Source organism: Pteropus medius, unplaced genomic scaffold, assembly GCF_902729225.1.
Source record: "Pteropus medius unplaced genomic scaffold, Ma_sr-lr_union100, whole genome shotgun sequence".
NCBI lineage: Eukaryota > Metazoa > Chordata > Mammalia > Chiroptera > Pteropodidae > Pteropus > Pteropus medius.
Genome location: NW_024344378.1, coordinates 21258274 through 21279894, shown reverse-complemented (window position 1 = coordinate 21279894; position 21621 = coordinate 21258274). Strand labels below are relative to the sequence as shown.

General features: G+C 41.3%; 1 protein-coding gene across 1 annotated transcript in view; it reads right to left on the bottom strand.

Annotated features, from left to right (window-relative positions):
• Positions 1-16046, bottom strand: part of GOT1 (glutamic-oxaloacetic transaminase 1) — a 22752-nt gene extending 6706 nt beyond the window's left edge. The window contains 5 exon segments of the mRNA XM_039871543.1: positions 729-833; positions 1063-1175; positions 1642-1765; positions 8400-8581; positions 15810-16046. Coding sequence (XP_039727477.1) covers positions 729-833; positions 1063-1175; positions 1642-1765; positions 8400-8581; positions 15810-15927 — 642 coding nt within the window. The 5' untranslated portion in view covers positions 15928-16046.
• Between the last annotated feature and the right edge of the window lie 5575 nt (positions 16047-21621).

Below are 21621 nucleotides of genomic sequence, written 5' to 3'. Positions count from 1 at the left end.
CTCACTCCTTCCTTCTCTCTCTTTCTCTTCCCTTCTCTCTTCCCCCACCCCCAAGTCTGGGCTATGTGCCTCCCTATATATAACCCCACCAACGCAGCTGTCTCACAGTACTTGGCTGTCTCTCTTAAACAGGCTGTACCGTCTTTAAGGAAGGGGACTGTCTCTGCTTTGTTCACTAGTGTATCCTCATGCTGCCTGCACATAATGGTTTCTCCATAAGTATTTTTTGTTAATGAAGAAAATATATACACTTTAAGCCAGAAATTCCAATCTAGAAAGTTATCCCAAAGAAATAATAAAAAGGAGATTTATTACATAATTGCTCATAAGAGCAAGAAATCTGAGGTCTTAAATGCCCACCGACTGACTTAGTCGACACCTAATGTGACATATCCACACATGGAAAACAATGCTATAAAACATTTAAGGACACGTAAAGGAGTTCGAATGAAAGAAAAAGTGTGTTATAAAATAGTATAGACAAAATGATCCCATCTTTGTAAAACAGATATATTTATATGTGTAACTACACTACAAAAAAAGCCTGACGTTCTATACAAAATATTAACAGTGGCTTTCTTTCGGTAACAGGATTTACAGTTACTATTTATTTTCTTCTTCAGGCTTTTCTCCATTTTCCAAATTATTCAGTAAGCAGTAATGCAGTAATTCTTCATTAAATATTAATATATGCAATTTTTTAAGAGATGCTCTGAACAGGCAATTACCTTCATGACGGAGGCAATCTCCTTCCACTGCTCCGGAGTTGGGTCGGTCCCGGTTGGATTATGCGCACAGGCATGGAGGATGAAGATGGAAAACTCAGGAGCATTCTGAAGAGAATGAAGCTATATCAGCTCTGACACTAACAGGAATATGAGGGGACAGAGTCAGTGGCACACTGGTCAAGGGACAGCACATTCCCTCATTATGTGCCATTTCAGAAACCACCATCTGGACGGTGGTTTCTCAGACTCTCTCAATTGTCAACTGACCCAAAGACTTTTCCCGGATCCTCCTGACACCACAAGGCTCTGTTTACTTTTTCATCTCATCACCCACCTCCAGATCACTCAGGAAACCCTGAAGGTCAAGTCCTCTCTTTGCTGCATCCCAATAGCGATAGGACCGAATGTTTTTAAATCCAGCAGCAGAAAATACACCATTATGATTATCTGCAAGCAAAGGGGTAAAACATCAAACGCTTTTACAAACACAGGAGGTATAAATGAAAAGGACACAAGTCAGCTTCCAGGGCCCTGGAATGTCCACTGGGTGACATCAAGAAGAGGAGTTAGATTTAGAAGAATGAATGTAAGTAAGAACAAGTTCGACTTGTCTTATTACTAATGCTAAACTTATATCCTACTAGAGTGGGACTGCCTGCATTTACATTTTATAATGTAAATTTCAACATACATGAAAATACAAGTCCACCAAGAGTCTTGGGAAAAAGTATTATTAATGTGAATTTGAGCATCGGGTTACTCATGTCCTGCTATAATCTACTATTGCTCAAGCTATTCTTAAATGTCAGTTGATCCAGGGCTGGGTTACGTTTTCTGTGTCTGCAGTCAGAGTCATGAAGATAATTACTCCTGGCTTCTCTGTTTTTCCTCTTGATAGAGCTAAAGAACTCACCCCAGGTTGGTGAGGACACATAAACAGGTGTGTCCTTGTTGTTTGTTCCATTGTACCACTGCGCTAAGAACTCGGCTCCAATTCGAAGTGCACCTGTTCCCCCCAAAGACTGCACACCTCCTACCTGAAAGAGAAGAAGCAGGGTCATTGGTTGATAATGGTAAAGTCAGGCAATATTAGGGAAAATACGGTAATGACGAGCACTTACCTTGTGCCTGCTCTAGGCGAAGCCTTTTTAATGTTCTATTTCATGAAACCTCACAACGACATGAAGAAGATACTGGTATTTGTCCATGTTTACAAGTGAGGAAACTGAGGCTGAAGAGTGAAGCACCTTGCTCAGAGTTACCAGCTCCAAAATCACTGAGTAGAGCCAGTTCTTTAACCCAAGATGTCTGATAGTCTGACTTTTAGGGGAGCTTCCTTTCTGAACACAGAGGGAGAAGACATACCTAGGCCACATCAGAGTGCACTCTGGAAGGCACACCTACAATCCCTATGGCACCCGTCCCAAGAGCACAACTGCCCTCCAGCAGAAGCCTGGAAAATAATGTTTCTAGTTTCCACTGACATCAATCTGTAATACTTGTTTGGCATTTCTACAATGCAGGCTTACTAAGCCTTAGAAATATGTTGTAACAAAACAAAGGTGACATGCGAATACTATTTTCCTCTCCTGAGCTTCCTCTCATCTTAAAATGACCTCACATGGACAATAATAAAAGCCATATGTTCTACCATTTACGAAATACCTTCACACACATTCTTATTTGATCCTCACACAATCCTGTAAAGTAAGTTCTAGATCCCCAATCTACATAAGGAAATTGATTCAAAGAAGTGGTTTACCAAAGGATACAGAGCTAGTGACTGGCAGAACGGGACATCAATCCAGGTCTTCATCCTCTGGAGCTAGTCACTATGCCCTGCTTATGTTGTTCTGCCTACATATCTTTGACTTTGCCCTTTCATAATTCTAATGAGGTTTTAGCACACGTCTTTCAGTAGAGAAATGTCATAAATTACACGTTGCTTACTATGGCTACAGGACTGAGGAGAAAGGAAAAGATCACCCGAGAAAGCCTATCTAAATAAAAGGAAGGGTACACACGAATAATAGTGGCAACTTCTGGGGAGAGGCCTAGGTTACATAGGAATAGTGCTCAGAGGGACTTTGTTCTTACCTGTGAGTTATCTTCTAAAAATAAGGAGAATGTATTCATGTATTATTTGTAAAATTTTTAAATAATTTAAAAAATATATTGAGGCATCTGGTATTTGCTGTAAAAACAACTCAGCTTTGGCAGGGGGTGTGGGGTATACAAGACTGACCAAATACAGATAACAGTTAAAGCTAGGTGAAAGATACATGGGGGTTGTTCATTTTACTGTTTTATCTACTGTTGTATATATTTGAAATTTTCTACAATAAAAAGGTTTAAAAAAAATCTTCCTAGATAAAGAAAAGCTTCCAAAATCTTTAAAAACAATAAATAACACTGATGCTAAAAGATGACAAAGGAAAAAATTAGGAAAAAAGGAGAGACCTAGCACTTTTATGGATATTGATATTAGCTTCCCAAATAAACACTAATAAACAGTATGAATCCAATGGTACGTTTACAAATACTCCCTTGATCAAGTGAAAGTCATTCCATGAATATATGATTATTATGAAATATAAAATTTGTCACGCTGCTGGATAGGGAAAACCCAAACGATCATCGTAACAGATGAAAAAAGGCGGTATAGCCATTTCTGATATAAATACTAAGACAGGAAACAGTGCATACATTCTGAGAATAATTGAAAAAACAAATTCATTCAGCCATGATGAATAAGTAGCCAGCCTCATGATGAACAATGAATCATTAGCAGAAATCCCCTTGAAGCCAGGAAGAAGGAAGGCAATGATATCAATTATCGCCACTATTGGTTCCACTGTCCTATTTATATTGAGATCTGCACATCGGTGAAAGAATACTGTACTCTGAAACATGAAACAGAAGCAAAGTCATTTCTTTGGGAATGAGGAACTGAGCACACCTGTACCTCGCAGAGGTCCTTTGAACTGAGCACACCTGTACTTCGCAGAGGTCAGTTGGTGCATGTCAGGTTTCGCACACTAACTTCCCCAATCTTCAGTGATCTCCACTAAGTCCTGGTCCCTTCCCATTACTTTAAAGGTTTTGCCTTCACATTTGTGACCTACCTGGATGCCTTAACGCAAATCTCTATCAATGTGATGTAACCCAAATATGCATTTATTCTTCATGGCTTTGTCACCAGCTACACTGAATGTCAACTTTACTCCTTACTTCACATTTCAAACACCTATGCAATTCTGGATTGTTGATACTTCCTGTACAAATGAGCAAGGTTTCCCTTAACCAAGGTGTTAAGTTATCATGGATATGTGATAGGCACACGTGGATATCAGAGAAAACATTCCCAAGAATCATTTTTTATTTCCTATGCTCAACTTTTAACTCCACCCTTTCTTTCCACTCCAGAAAGCAGGTTCATTAATTAAAAGAAGTCAGACAGTAGATGAAATTGAAAATGTGTTGGGAAGAGAAAAACCCACTTCACTAGCATTAACTGATCCTTGATATTCATGATGTATATGACACGTGACATATAATTCTCAAGAAACTAGCGCTCCCTAAAAATATATTGAACACTGGAGGGCTTCAGTAAAACACAAATTGCTCTAAACCATATCAGCAATTAACAGAAACAAATTTTTGGTGAATCAATAATGTGGCAATTTGGTCATTTTGTGAACTGATTTTAGGCAAACTGCTCTAAAGCTCAAGAAAATTCTGTACTTGGGATGAAGGGAAATCATATTATCGAAGGAAATAAGTACAGTCTTCTCAAGGAGCCAAGTGGCTGGACCTGGGTGTCTAAACGGGGATCTCCAGAACAAGGGAAATCCAGTAAGACCTGGCGTGAGGCTCTGTCAGTAGAACACCTGTACTCCTGACTTAGCCACACTACCTGAAGAAATCCCTGCCAAACTCTAGAACATCTGTCTGGATCACATTTGCTGATATGATGACTTCACTGTGTGGAGCAGGAGAGTCGAGTAGGAGCCGCTTACAGCCAAGGCCACGCTGCACTCATCTGGGTGCCCATAGCAATTCACACGCTATATATGTGGCATGTGGTACTAAATAAACATGGGCTCAGCTAGATGGAGAAAAAGGCAGTGACGAAAAGAGGAGGGCCACAGCCAAAGCCCCACGTCTCCCAGAAGCAATGGTCAAAGAGAGAAACTGGGATGTCATCACATGGCACACAAGCCCTCCTACCTACAGTGGCTCAGTAACTTCAGAAGTTAAAACATTACTGTGGAGGAGATAAAAACTGGACATCTTGTCTGGATCCTAAGGTCTAAAGATGGAAAAGCGGTAAGAGGCAGTGAAGAGTCTAGAAAATATGTCTCCTCCAAATGGTTGAAGGACTTGGTAATGTTAAATCTTGAGAAGACAACTCTAAAGGAAAACATGATTATTGTTTGCTTTCTGGTTCATTCATTCTTTTGCTCATGCTTCATCTCCTTCAAGTTTTGGCCCGAAGGTCATTTCTAGTCTACTATGACCACCCTTGCTAAAACTGTATCCATCCTCATTCCTACCTTCGGCATTCCTAAAATACTTTTCCCCACTCCATTTTTATAGCATTTATTATCTTTTCATATACTATATCATTTTCTTATTTATTATGTTTATATTCGGTTTCTCTCCACAAAACTGTAAGCCAGGGCAGAGGATTTTGGGTGTTTTGGTCACCGCTGTGCTCAAGCCACCTGGAACAGCACCTACCCCTAGTGGCAAGCCCTCATCTGTTGACTGAATGAATGAGTGAATTCACCTATCTGAGAATCTCTGAGGTGCCAGGCTAGGAGCTAAATACTAAAGGTTTGCAAGATAAATAAGTAAGCCATCATCCCTGCCCCGGGGGAAGTTACGGTCTTGTGGGAGAGACAGACTTACAAAATTATACAACTAATTACACTTATAAAATTAGTAAGCACAGTAAGTACTGTTATTCCCAAGTTGTGAACAGAGTCCTACAATAACTCAGAGTACTCCAACAACTAGCTCTGCCTGAGAGAGCTAAGGATTCAGCATGGAGGTGACCTTTGATCAGGCCTCGAAGGACTTAGAGGTGGCAACTGGGGAGTTTGAGCAGTGAGGGGGGCGTTCCCAGGAGAGGACCAGCTGAGGCAAAGGCTCAAAGGCTCTAAGTCCTGATGAGGCCTGCTAAGTCTAGAAAACAAGGTCTTAGAATGGCAGGACAGCAGGTGGGGTGTGCATAAGTAACTGGAAGAACAGGACGAAGTCTAGCTACAAATATGCTGCCTGCCCAGTTCAAAGTCTGGATTTTACCCTGTTGATAATGGAGGAGCTACTGTGTGTGTGAGGAGGGGAGCAGGTGACATGATTAGCTTTTTTTACTGGGGAAGATCATTCTAACTGTACCATGCAGAACGTACTAGAATGAGGAAGAGACTAGAGGCAAGAGGCTGTTACAGGAATCCAAATGAGATGATAGTGGGCTGAACTGAGACAGGAGCCTAAGGACAGTAAGGAAACCCAGGGAAAGAGGCAAAGTTCAGAACTCAGTATCGACTAGTACCTGGAGTGACCAAGATGCCAATAGAGTATCCTAAAGCATTCCAAAAAAGAGAAAGTCTTCAAATATTTACAGACTGCCATTTGTTCTATGATCAAAAACACAACACGAGATGAAGAAGACTAAGAGGGAGGGCTCCATTCCACAAGCAACAGCCCCAAGTCTTACAGCATTGGGCAGAGAGGGACAAGCATCTGCCCAACACAGTAAATAAGTATATAAGAAGGTACAATCTAAGAGGAAGAAGCTCCCCAACACAGAATGTCTGTTTTCATTTGTCAGCAACAGAATTCCAACTAACTTATCAACAGCATCTATGAAGATAACATTCAGTTGCCAAAGTTCCCTGCTTTGAAATATTATCAGGACTCTCCTCTTCTCCTGTGGAAACACCGGATTTTCAGAGCAACTCCCAATGCCATCCATAATCTCTAAACTCTGCCATTTCTACAGCATTCCTTTGGTTCCTTGAGGCAAGTAAGTCACAGTCTTTCACACCAATCCAGACACAACCCTAATTAAGTTAATTACGTGCCTAATCACTGGAGTTCTAAGATCTCTACTGGAGCCTCCCTGCCTCCTGATACATAAGAATGTGCCTGTGTGCAATTTTCATTTTACCCTGCCATTCTGTTTTATCAGGGTATCGGGGTAACAGCATGTGAGGAAAAATCAGGTGTCTCCAAGATGTGGTCCCTTTCATACATGAAGGCTACACTATGACACTGGCTCAGGGAAGCAATAAGGGCCACTGGTTTAAATTGCGCAATACCTAACCGGACTATTGCAAAAATCTGAGCTCTTCCCTCTTTCTACCCATTCAACCAGGTTTATCTTCTTCAAACACCTGTATTGGGTAATGCCTCTGCTCAAACCTTCGAACACCTGTATTGGGTAACTCCTTCGCTCAAACCTTCAGGTGTCTTCCTATGCCCTGGCTGCTTGATCTATCCAATGTGCTCCCAGCTTATCTCAGGTCTCTTTACAGCCTAGACCTGCTTACCTCCTACCTCTGCCCCTGGACTCCTGCTCCTCCAGACAAATCCCCCCTCCTTCTTCCTTCTTCTGTACTTTGTGGTTCTCAGCCCTGGCTGTACTTTGGAATCACCTGGCGGGATACTAAAAATATGCCCATGGAGGAAAGGGAATTGGGAGGGAAAGGTAATGACAGGCAGGGTAGGGTCGTACTCTTCCAAGATGCCGATTTAACTGGTCTGGTATGGAGTTCACCATCAGTATGTTTTTAAAACTCCCTAGGTGATACTAGTGTACACAACCTGAGTTGAGAGCCAGTGTCTTGGCCTCATTCCCCGAGGTTCAGCTGCACTCTCACCTCCAGCCCTCACAGCCTCCCTGTCCCCTGACTCCCTCCAACACTGAGAATCTCCACCATACCACTTCCTGCCATAGAGCCTCTCTGGCTGTGTCTGCTTCCAAACGTGTTCCTCGTCCACGTGTCTCTAGTTATATCCATAGACTACGTACCAGAAAGCACTTTAATAAGGTAACATCAAGGCTAGAAGAATGATGGGATATTAGAACTAGCAGGAACTTCAGAGTGCAACTAGACTAGTGGCTCTTGAACTTTTGGGGGCCACCGTCTCTTTTAGAAAATCTGATAAAAGCTAAGAAACTTCTCCCCATAAATATACATACACAGAATTCTGCATAAAATTTCAGGGAGTTCAGAGGCCCCTTAAATATGCAAGTGTTCCTTATGGTACTATGTTCCTTATGGGCTCATGTTTTTTAGACATGTAGAAGAGATACAGGAGCCAGAGGGGTAAATGACTTGCCTATGGTCAAAATAGTGGCAGAGCTGGGTCCAGACCCCGGTCCCTTGATCATTCCATTAAATTCCTTTGGCTTGGCATTTCCTCTGACTGCTTCAAACCCAGCAGCTGAAATATGATCATCTTCTGAGCGAAAACAATCGCAGAAGCCGTGCTTTATACAAAAGCCCATCATTGTTTGCACTATCAGATTCCTGAGGTCACACTCCTTAAACCCGTATTCACTGACCATTCAATAGACATAACACCTCGTATTTTTAAAGAACCTCTCTTCACCTTCACAGTTTCTAAAGAGAAAATACATCCTCGCCCAAAACTCACCCGCTTCTCCCGGAGAGCTGGGCTGTCATCCCCAAGGGCAAGGCGAGAAGCATGGGACCGGAACTCGGGTAGGCCCAGGATCGGCAGATACTCATGGTTAAGGCTGCTGTCCGTAGCAATCTTCTGCTCCACCTTCCTCACTACAGGCAAAACCCAGGGCTGGCAGTCATCCGTGCGATAAGCTGGACCATGGGAAATAGTCATATAAGAATCATCTGAGGCTTTGTGCAAGTAAGAGTTTGGAACTGTGAGCGGGAAAAGTTCTACCACCATCTAATCAAAACAGACCTGTGAGGGAAACTAAAATTAAATTCGGTCATTTACTGACTACCTGCTTTGGCACAGGCACTGGGCAAGCAGGACAGACATGGTTTTTATCCCTATGGAACTTACATTTCCTAAATATATGACCACCAAAAATTAGAATGCCATGAAAAAATTGGGACATCATAGAGCACTCTGCAAACTGAAATGACGTATCTTACAAATGCTATGTCAGTATTGCTAGTACACTGAGGTCTCTGTAGCCATTGGCTCAGCAATCTTCTATCTTTTGCATCTCCCCAAGGGACTTCCAGAAAAGAGCTAGGTGCTACTTCAGATGAATGTTGTCCCTTCAAACATAAACATGGAGAAAGAAGGAGGTGGAACAAGGCCTACCTCCTCCTCTCGTCCTATAAGAACAGAAATAGGACAGACGACAAGCAAACACTCTGTAACAGAAGAGTTCAACAGCTGGTTACACAATCACCCAACAACCCACTGGAAACACAACTCTTTCCTCTCTCTGTTTTCTGACATCATTCAGTGTTGACCATTTTAACACTTCCTTCCACTTCATCTGCTTCACACTTTTATTGATCTAAATTTATCTATTTCATAACATTTAATCTTGCTTATAGCAAATTTCTAAGCATTTGTTCTACATTAAAAGTATTTTTAGTCCACTTTGAGTCAGCCTATCACTGATTTTCCCCTCTATACTACCCTATGATTATTTGGGGATTATAGCTTCAGAGAGCGGCTGCTCTGGCTTGCACCCAAGCCAATGATCTTTCTGAGTAGGATTCCTATCAGGGGTCATTTGCCTCTCTGCTCGAATGTGTAGGTCTCCAACAACCCTATGCTTTAGCAAGTGATTTTGAAACTGACATTGTTAGAGTAATTCCGATTAGGTTTTATCTTGTGGATTTCTGCCCAACATTGATCCCTAACTTTTTTTTAAGTCACTTTTTTCAGGGCGGTTGATATTGTTTGCTGAAAAATACATGTTGATTGGAAAATTTAGAAAAGCCCAGAAATAAATAATAATCATCATGATCAACATGTAATCCCAGCACTTAGAGATAAGGAATATGAAAATTTTGGTGTAAACTTTCTCAGATTTTTACTACGAGTATATTCTTTGATAAAATATACATCAGGTTGCACACAGAATTTTCAGCATGGTGTTTTCCACTTTTTAAATGAGTATCTTTCACTGCCATTAACTATTCTTCTGATAGGTGACATATTCACATGTCCCCATCCCATCCTTATTCTCCATCCACCTAGTTTCAAATCTTCTCACTCCATGGATAACTGTTTTCTTTTTGTAGCCTTCCAGAATTTCCATGTGCAGACACAAGCAAAAATAGCTTCTTATGTCCTTCTTTTTACAAAAGAGATAACATAAGGTAGCATACTATACACTGTTTTGTTCCTTGCTTTTTCCACTTGAAGATCTTTTTATATCTGTGCATAGTGTCTTTGTTCTTTCTTACAGCTGAAAACTGATGAATGTATCATAATTTGTTTTGCCAGTCTCTTGCTGATAAACTTGTGAGTTGTTTCCAATCTTTGGCTAATACAAAACTTCAGTGAACAACCATGTACACACATCATTTTACACGTGTGCGAATACATCTGTAAGATGCAGGGCTGAAAATGGAAGAGTGAGCTGAGGTGTACGTATACTTGTAGTTTTTGACAGATATCCAAATTGGCCTCCATCAGTATTTTATCAGTTTACATTCCTACCATCAATGTTTAAGAGTGTCTACTTCCCCACAGCCTCACCCACTGAGTGAATTTTTTGCCAATATGAGGGTGCAAGCAGTATCTCAGGGTAGTTTTAATTTGCATTTCTCTTATGAGGAATGCAGCTGGGCATTTTTCATATATATGAGCCATTTACAACACTATTTTAGTGGCTAGACAATACATTCTTTTCTACGTATAACTTATTAAATATTTGTGTTGCTTTTGATTACTTGCTATTACAAACATTGTGATGAATGTTTTTCTATCTTCACACACATTCGTGAGGAATAAAATAGATAATATTAATGGAGAAATTATAAAGAGATTATAAAGAGCCTCATGTGTGAATCTAACTTTCTTTGAAGGCCATTCCAAAGGGAGGTTTCCAGAAATCTTTGAGCAATGGCAATATATATGGACTATACTACACAGAGAAGATACTATTTAGATATGAGTTTGGATAGTCATAGAAAAACCAGTTCTATTATGCTTTATGTCTGTGTTTGGGGGTTTTATATATATAATTATGCTGCATATATGTGTGTGTGTGTGTGTGTGTGTGTGTGTGTGTGTGTGTGTGTGTGTGTGTGTGTATTTATGATGTGTCATTTTTAAATCATATGTTCTAAATAACTAAAATATGAAAGGTAAAGAAAAAGCCATAGTATTGCTGCACTTTCCAGTACTGTCTGTATACTCCATGCAACTCTAAGAAATATTGTAATATAACTGGTGGCAGGGAGGCAATGTGTTTATACGTGACAAAAGAGGAATTGGCCAATTTATACTTCCCCTTCCTTCTTCAGTGTCCGGTTTTCCCAGGTTCAGATCCTGATGTGTACCCAATGCCTCTGATGTATTCCCAATGTCTTGCCTAACTGCCCTAATGAAGCAAAACTGCAGGTTCCTCTTGGGTAATTGGAGCAATGAGGTCAAGCACTGTTGACAACTGGCATTTCTATCACGGGATTCTCTCATGGGATTTTACTCCTGTTTGCTGGACCTATGAGTTTCTCATTCAGACTTTCATCCACTCACTCATTTAACAAGAACTTACTGAATGTACCATGAAGCCAGCACCAGCTAGAAGTAGCTACACGGAGATGGAAGAGATAAAATAAGAAACTGTCTGCCCTCCAGGAAACAGAGAGAATAGAGCCCTTCATTCTCCTGTGAGACATCAGAGGAGATTTTACAGAGGATGAAGTATGAAAGGTTTAAAAGATAAACAAGGAAAGAAGAGCATCCCAGACAGAGGGAAGACCTGTGCAAGGTCCCAGAGCTTAGAGAGATGAGGTTTTTGAGGATCTGCATCTTCATGGTTGAGATAAGGATCCGCGGGGTAATAGCAAGGAGTAGCTCAGTGTCTTGGAGTCATTTCTAGAAGGAACTTCAGTTCACTGGGGAAATCACTGTCAGTATTTAAGAAAGAGAGTGACATGAACAGCTGTACATTTTAATAGGATCATCCGAGTGACATGATAGAAAATAAACTGGAGAGGAGGACAGAGGCAGGAGGCAGATAGTTAAGTCAAGACGTTACTGCAATAATCGCAAAGGAAAATAATGAGGTCTTGAATCAAGGCGGTAGCAACAGAGATAAAGAAACGGAGAGATATTCAAAACAAATTTATGAGGTAGAAAAGACAAAAGCTAATAACCAAATAAATACAAGTGAGATCCAGGAAAGGGTCACTGATGACTCTAAGGTCTCTCTAGTGACTGATGGTGGTAGCATTGACCAAGACATAGAACCTAAAGAGAAGAAAAAAGAAAAGATTGAGAGGAAGATAGAAATGATGAGTTGTGTTTTAAACATGTTGAATTTGAGGTGGTTGTAGAATGGATCCAGCAAACTGTAGCGAATATAGGTCTGGCATTCAGGGAAGAAGTCCAGGATAGAGAGAAAAATTTCATAATTATAGACATTGATGGTAGCTGAAGCCATCATAACAACAAGGGTTTACTGAATACTTAGTACATACAAGGCACTGTGCTAAATGCTTTACTTTTTTTTTTTACTCTCAATTCTCATAACAACTCACCAAATAGACATTGTGATCCCTTCTTTAGGGATCTGGAAACTGAGGCCAGACAAGTTAAATAGTTTGCCCAAGATCACAAGGATTATAAGAGCTAGTCTCTCATACTATTAAGCTCATGGATCCATGTGCTTTTTTTTAAGATCAAAAGGCGCCTGGGGAAAGCCCAAGCAAGCAGGCCCCAGAGGACTGGATGAGCAGCCTTTTCTCATGGGTTACTCTGGTGAGTCCAGCAATCTTGCTTTTCAGAAGAAAAGGAAAAACATAGAAAATTAAATGATAAAACTCTCACTCTCCTCATAAGATTTCTATTTCCTCAACTATCCCTACTCAAGAGCCCACACAGGTATGCCTCTAAGGCTCTTCTCCAACTAGGGGCCTGGGGAGAGGGCCAGGGGGTAATCAGAAACACCTGACACAGCACAGCTCTTTACAATTTTATTTGAAGGCGCCAGGACCCACATTAAAAATAACAAATATTAAGGTAAGTGCAGTTTGTCTGGAACAAAAGAAAGCTAAGTGTACATGATAAACAAACTGAAGTCTAAGAGGAAATGTCTTGCTTCAGGCTGCATCAAGCTAGACCCACGTCTCCCCTGTACTTAAAGCTATTTGTCTGAAACTGAGAAGCATGAGAAGCACTAAAACAGTCAACTTAGAGAACATCATACTTAGTGGAAAATGTGATGCTCTGCTCTAACCATAAGGAAATTATGGAATTAGTCACAGAAAGAAGAAACTCTCTGGGGAAATGATCTGCAAGTAGCAAATAGCTAAGGAGATTATGGTTGCAGTGTATTCTAATCATGTCCAACATCACTGGAACTTGAGCTGGATAACCTCCATTGGGCTTTATCTTAATTTGGAGAAAAAAGAGTATCTTCCCCCAAATCAGTAATTAATTATGTTTTCTTCACAAAGAATATACTTTGGGATATGTATAAATAGAGAAGACAAGGCCTCTTATTCTACTCTAATTAGACCTGTGTCTGAGAACCTGCCATCCACAAAAAAGATGGGTCACAGTGACCATCAAAAATAACATTTATATAACATTTTCGTTTACATATCACATTTCATATATAAGTATTCATTTAATCCTCAGTCACACTGACGAGGTCAGTAACATTATTATCCTACACTACAGTCATCTAATGTGCTAGACGAATCTTAGAATTTTAGAGAGAGGGCATTCCGTCCTGGTTCCTCATTGAACAGGTTAAGCTTGTTGGATAACCTTCCTAAGGTCACGTTGCTGGACCTGTACCCAGGTCTCCTGGCTCTTCCCACCACAGTGCACTGGCTGCCTCTGGAGCACCTAAAGGTACCCCAAATTGACGAGGGGGCAGAAACCCATGAGCGTGAGAGACCTGGCCTGGAATCCCAGCTCTACCATAGATGGCCATATGACCTGGGGCAAACTGCTTCATAAATCTGGGCTTTAGCTTCCTTACCTGTAAAACAGTAATAGCAATATACGACCCTTCAGAGTTGTTGTAAACATTAAATGAGATTAAACGCATAAATCAGTTGCTCATAGTAAGGAGTTAGAGTTCCTGGAAACTATGACAAAGGCACTGTCACAGTTGAGGTGACCATCTGAGCTGCAGACTAAGCATCTGAGCTAATTACTTCTGGTCTGGGCTAGCAGGGCACTTTTACTCTGCATGAGCAAGGTATTTCTGAACCAATTTCAAAAATTATTTCATTCTGCAGTTCTTGAGTTGAAAATTTTTATTCAACATCTTGTATAGGACCAACCCAAAGATACACCAAAACAACAATAATAGTAATAGATACTACCTACATAACTCCTACTTATGTGCCAAAAACTATTCTGAGCACTTTAAATGGATTTAATCCTCACGAAAACCCTGTAAGACAATTCAAAGGTAACTAAGCCAATGAAATCTGAAGTTTTAAAAAGATATATTTAGATCAATATCAATATGAGTTTCTCACTACATATCTGGCCCTAAAGAAATACTTGGTGGTTTTAGATTGAATTTAAATAAGAGCTAGAATAGTGCCCACTCCAATCCAATTCAAGGAAATCTTTCAATATTTCTCACTCTGCTGCCTGCTAAAAACATCACTTTCCCTCCATGGGTAAAACTAAGTAGTACTGACTTTTTAAAAAAAAATTCTTTACTATAGAAAGTTTCAAATATATACAAAAGTTGCAAGAATAATATAATGGATGCCCAGGTACTCATTTCCCAGCTTCAAAAAACTATCACTTTTTATGGCTTTTTTTCTCACCCCTCTCCCATACTCCTTGGTGAAGACTTTTTTTAATGGGTCCTATGTACAGATGCAGTCACTGTGGGAAGCCTGATTCTGAACCTCCTTCTCACCACCCGGCTGCTACCAAACAGTTCGACCTTCTATTTTCAAAATTTTTAGTCTTTTAAATCTGCTTGCTCCCTACCATATAATATCATTTTCTTCTCCCTGGCTGGTCTTTGTATGTGGTTGAGGAAAGGTCTGTGGGGTTCAAACGTCCAAACGACAGTGTAGAAATAACAAATTCATCAGAGAAGATAAGCATTAAAGGAATTTCAGAGGCACTTCAGTCTAAATCTTTTTCTTGGCAAAAGCGGAAACTGAGGCCCATGCTCTGAGCTGTCCAAGGTCCGAGAAATACAAGCAAGAAATGAAGACAAGGAGGTGCAGAAAATGAGCTCCTAATGACCACACTCTTACACTCCTTTCCACCACCTCCACTCATTCCTGCCACATCTGTGAGGGCCAGAACATTCTTCCCCAGAAAAGCATTAACCTGTCAGAAGCACTTACCTCACTTAACTCCTTGAGGTCAAAAAAAAAGCCTGTCTTCCCCCAACAAGGCTTGGTAAAGTACCTGATTGATATCTGGTAGTCACTTAAATATTTACCACCTCAGACCAGAGCTCCCTAGGGCTGCGTTCTCCTTTATCGGTTTCCCATTTAACCAGGACTCCAAACCTAGCCTATCAGGCTTCCTATCTTTTGCCCTCTCCTTACAATCTCCGGCCGCATCCTTTTTTTTTTAACAGAGTGAAAGGATGTAGTATTAAAGAACACAGACTAGGGAATTGGAAAAACTGAGTTTGTGTCCTGACTACTACCTGTTCTATGTGACCTCGGACACACCTTTCTCTTCCAGGGACTCATAAATCCATCTGTAAAATGGGCAGATTGAACTAAGCCTCGTGGATTTTGCCTCTTCCCGGGGCCCGCCTCTCTAGCCAGCGCCAAGCTGGGCCTCAGCCTCTCCCACTGTCCCCACTTGTCCCCACCGCCCAGGTTAGGTCCGCTCTGCATCCCAGGCTGCTCACACTTCTGGGCACTACTGCATCTTTACCTCCCACTCCTAGGTTGACCTTGCGGGGATCCGGATCCTCTCGGAAGTCGACAATGAGCTTAAAGACAAGGACTGGCTGGGCCTGCGGAACCTCGGTAAAGACTGACGGAGGCGCCATATCGAGAGAGCTCGAGTGAGCCGAGAACTTCCACCGCGGGCCTTAACCTGCTGGGTCTGGTCTAGCTGAGCCTGCTGGAGGAGACTCTCACCTTCACCTAGCCGGCGGAGGCGGGCCCGCGGCCTCCAATAGTGGAGCCGCGTCCGGAGCTTGGCAACGCGGTTAACCAATCGCGAGCTTCTGACGCACAAGAGCCTCAAGGGAGGAGATGCTGTTAGCCAATCCAAGAAGATAATCTTATAGGAGGCTGGTAATGATACAACCAATGCAATATACGCCGGCTGAGATGGGGGCGGGGGCTAGAGTTGATTGGCAGCGCGTGCTCCTATCGTTGAGGCCAGTGTTCCTGGGGCGTCCCGGGACTGAAGGGAGGAGCCGAGCGGCCAGTGTATACTGGAGATTACCTCGTCGACCTTCGAAAGGCGCGAGACGAAGGAGAGGTGGCCGGCGGGAATCCCAGAGGTCGGGCCTTCCTATCCCGCGGAGCAGGTGTTCTCGCCGCCAAGCCGGGTAGTGCGCACGTTCTGACCTGGCCTGGCCTGGGCTGGCAGCCAAGTCCCCGGCGTCTGGGCTCAGGACGTGCAGCTCTGCAGCCTGCACGGGCAACCTTGACTACGTTGGCTGGCTGTATCTCCCTGAGGGATATACGGGTGGGTCGCCCGCTTTAGTCTCAGACAGGGGACATCCTACTAAAAGTGAAGGAGAGAGCAGGAATTCTTCTCTGCTGCTCTTACAGTTTGAGATTTTTGCTCCCCTTTCCTTACAGGGAAGACCTGGTCCTCAAGGACCTTCAGGATCTGGGCGCGGCCTCCCTCTTCCACGCACATACTCAACCAGATCTTGCTGTCCTCATCTGGCTGATACCCAGACTGCCCTTCTTTCTTTCAGTCAGGCTGTTTCTTCCCCCTCCTCCCCAGCCCCGCCACTCCACTTGGTGACCTTCAGACCCAGAGCAAATACTTTCTCCATAAAGTCTTCCCTTAACCCTCACTCTGGTCAAAATCCATCTCTCCTTCCTTTTCTTCTGTACCTTGTTAGCAATACCATTTTAGAAAATGCCCTAGTTTAGATTGTGGCGCTGCTGCTTAATAACTTGGGCAGGTTTAGGCAGGTTAGTTAACCTCTCTGTTCCTGCCCTGTAAAGTGGAGATAATAGTATTTTCCTTGGGGTTGTTGTGGGGATTATGTGAGTTAATACATATGAAGTGTTTTGTTACATATAGTAAGCACTCCCCAAATGTTAGTTTTTGTTATCGTTACACATCTGCCACACCCCTTGTAGATGGTAAGCTCCTTTTGGCTAGAGATCTTACTGACTCTAAGTCTCCCTCAGGTTCTTGAACTTAGTAAATATTCAATAAATGGTGGAAGGAGGAGTCAGTTCTCTTGGCGTTTCAGAACAAAAGAATACTGCAGCCTTATTTTTGGATAATACAACAAGGTTCCAAATGAATTTTCCATTCAAAGTAATAAACAAGCCAAAAGAACTTTGTGCAATACCTGCCAACCTTTGATTGCCTGCTTCTTTTCAGAAACGTTACCTCTAGCTTTAAAGGTAACTGCCCACGGTCTTTCACTAACAACACTGTCCTCTAAGATTGCAAGTTCAACACTGAAGGTGAAATGACAATGAACTTTCAGTGCTTCCAAAAGCACAGGCAGAGGGCAACTGCTGAGAGGCGTGTTCTATAGCCCAACCTTCCCAGAGTTTGATTTAGAAGTATGATCTTCACAGAACTGGCCAATAATATCATGGTCACTCTTTACGTCATTCCCTGGGGGGGAAAACAACCCTAATTTAGCTAAACACTATCTACTTAGCTAAGTCCAAATAAATATTTATTGACAAGCTAAGCAGCTCCATAACCAAGTCAATGCTGATAGGGACAAAGACAGTGCCATATGTACGCAGTTTTTCCCTTATGTCTTCATTCACATCTTCTGAATTTTGAAAGGGCCAAACAGTTACTGAGTGTGTTTGGGGGTGGGGGGACCTGGAGGGGACTACATATTAGTGGGATCCCCAGTCTCAACCTTTTTACCTTAGAATATGAGGTTCTTGGAGATTAATTTCAGTACTCTTCTGTCTTGAGCCCTGTAGGATGCCCCTCTAAGGAAAATGCCAATCTTAAAATAAACAAGATGCTTTCCAGGCCATTGCTAATTTTAACACTTAGAATTGATGCAACACTGCCTCCCTGCTGAATGGTAACAAGCAAAAGACTCTTGAGAGGCAAACATTGCCCAAACAAGTAAGCAGCTAGGTAAAGTGAATGTCCAGAGAAAGGACATAAGGGCCCAAAGAAAGATGGGCTGCCTGCCTTCTGATGTTGCTATGATTATTTATCTGTTCAAGTGTCCTCCCTACCATCCTTTTACCTTTTCTTTTTCTCTCTCTCTCTTCAAAAGAATTAGAAGGGAGGAACTGGGAACACAGACAGCACCAGCTTCGTCTAGAATGAATCCCTTTAGAATTAGCTCTCTTGGAAATCTGAAGCCTTCAGGGCTGGGCAGTACTGCCCCATAACATAAGAGGCAAGCCAGGCCAGGGCAGCAGTGGGCACTGCATAGATCTCCAAGCAAACCCATGCCTGCTTATCGTACTCAGTCTTGACCCCGATACCCAGAAGGTCTCAACTCAGGAACAAGTCAGAGAAGGGTTTTTTTTTATACACTTTGCATTCAAGTGCAAAGTGTTTGGAATGGTTATATTTGGGTATATGCTGTCACTAAGGGTAGAATATTATTTAGCAGCTGAGCTGTATGCTGAACATGGTTCTTTAAAACGCAGAGCTGTAAGAGGAGATCTGTTCCAGATCACCTTGTGGCCAAATGGTGAGCGATAAGCATAGAGGTGGTGCTGTTCTCTCACTATATTGAATTGAATCTTGCTAAGGAAAGAGATGGCTTATCAACCCTGCACCTCCAATTAATGGGCTTGTTTCCTAGGTGTGTTTTGGTAGAAACATCTCCCCTGGCTTCTCTTCCCCCTCCCCCTATTTCTTTCCTCCCTCCCTTAAGTGTGACTTATCTCACCCACATACATAGATTGGACCAAGTGAGGGTCTCTTACTGCTTTCTATCTCATAGAATGGCAAGTGCAAGAGGCCTGGAATAGACAGGATCTAACATCAGTTCCTGAACCAGGCACCCTCATAGGCAGAACTGTTTTTAAAGCTGCTGAGAACTTTATATTACAGAAATATCAATAGGATGACAACTATTGATGGTTCTATTTACTTGTTGAATGTAATTAAGTTTCAGAGCACCATTTAGAAAGTGTTGTGCTATGTAGTTTGTACTTAAGAAGCAGAATAGCATAATGGTTTAAAGCATGGTCTCTGGAACTAGATTTCCTCTGTATGCCTCAGTTTCCTCATCTGTAACATAAGGATAATAATAGTTCTACCTCATGGGCTTGCCGAGTTAATGTAATTAAATAATTTAATGTAAAAGGCTTTGAATTGCACCTGACGGTAAGTACTCAGTATGTTAGCTGTCACCATTGCCATCATCATCATCATTGTCATAATTATCACAGATGTCATTGATAAGCACTTGCCTTTGAGATTTATTTACTTTGTTCACTGAATGAGCTGCATAACAGAACAATGCATCAGCTTTGTACCTGCAATCAAATTCTAGTTTTGCTTATTAGTTTTGAAACTGTGTAAATTACTTAATGTGTCTGAGTTTTAGTATTCTTATTGTAAAGTGGGACAAAAAGATTTTTACTTAATGTTGATATACACATGCCTTTAACATAGTTGTAGAAATTATTATTATTGTCATAGAGATTACACTTTACCCGGGTAGCTGTAGGGTAATGGTTAGGCTAACTCTTTTTGAGTTCTTTCTGCTCTGGCCTCTTGTAGACATGCACTCTGAAATTTTTAAAAATGAAAAAAAAGGCAGAGAACACAATTTTTAAAATATTTAGAGTTCTCCAAGAAGTCTTCTTAGCAATCTGTAAACTCTCAAAGCAATTTAAAGGTTATAAGACAACATAGTTAATAATTAAAATGAAGCTGTATTAATAATAGCCCTTTGTATTTCTATATTATCTTTTTTGAAGAATAGAAAGTATTTTAGAAACAATATTCCACCACTGTCTCAACATCCCCAGGTGACTGTTGTCATCTCCAGTTGAAGAAACACAAAGGAACTGGATTGACTTAACAAAAAGCAAATGAAGGCACTTGAATGACAGAAGAATGGTAAGGCTACAGACATTAATTGAAGTCAAATGAAAACTTCCTCTCCTTGCCCTGTTTCTCCCTAAATTCATCACAAATATAGCCTTGTACTTCTAGAGCAATGTGTTAAGCATCTTTCCCCAAGTTGTCCTTCTTTTAGTGAGTCATGTCCTAAAGTCCTGCACTTTGGGACAAGATGACAATGGAGGAAACAGATCCAATGTATTTGCTAAGAACACGTTTCTTTTAAACAGCCCCTAAAGGGATAGTCTAAAACAATGTAATAGATTTAATCGATTCCACGTAGCTAGCAGGAAAATAGAAGTGTATTGCTAACATTTCAACATCCAGCAGTAGAGGGCAACACTGCCCTTCTTTTGCAAAATGTTGAATACTCAAGAGAAAAAAAATAAAAGCAAAGCTCTTGACCACTGTGTGTGTTTACTTTTACCTAATACTTTTTTAAAAAGAATACTTTTCTTTTTGTTTAGGTGATTACGTAGAAAGAACGTCAGAGCTTGTATTGCCTTGAAGTAACTGGTGAAAAACACAGGTTTTAGGTCCTCAGCTCAGGATATGAGTTCTGTCTGGCAAAGATAAACAGTAGCTTGACCCTGGTAAATCAGATAGGGTTATTGTATGAACAGACCTAATGCTCCTGCACTTTCTGGGTAGAAGTCAATCTACTGAACTAGCAGGATGTGGTTTTAAAAATGTGTGTAACTCATATGGTCTTAGCCCTGATAACTGTTTTTGAATCCTAATTCACTGACTTTATTCTGCTCTGTCTTTGTTTTCCTGTCACACCTGGGACAGATCAAACCAATCACAATTATACCACGTGTATTATGACTTTAAAGGATGATGTCAGGCATGATGGGTAGGGATGTCTTTCATGGACTGCAGTTGGCCAAATGTCTGTATGTATATAGCAGTGAGACTGAAGCCTTGTATGCTAGTCCTTATTCTATTGCAGTATGATTTCTGTATCCAGTAAGTAGCAAGAAAGACTCTGTTGTACTAAAATTTACATGATGCTCTTGGGCAGGATGACAGAGCAGAGAGAATAATCCTAATTCTAGCAAATAAGTAATCACAGTATCCCTGGTACATTTGGATTCTGCTCTAACCCTCAAAACTTTTTTTGGCAGCAAATTTTCAGTGCCAATTTAAATAAATCCCACCAGGAGTCAGAGCTGCCTTGTGAACTCGGAAAAATTACAACCTCCGAGTCTTTGTTTTCTTATCTGTTAAATGCAGATAATGCCCCCTAGATCTAGTAAAAGAGTCAATTTGGAAAATATATATTAAAGTGCTTTAAAAGCCACTTAAGTACCTAACACATATTTCTATCACTATAGCCTAAAGAAATGCCTGCCATTTCTAAACTATAAGACTTTGTGCCCCTTCTCATTTGGTATCATTATATTGCCTGAGATTGTTCATTTCCATGTGTACTTACCTTTTTTCTCCCATTTGATTGTTTGTTTATTCTTGA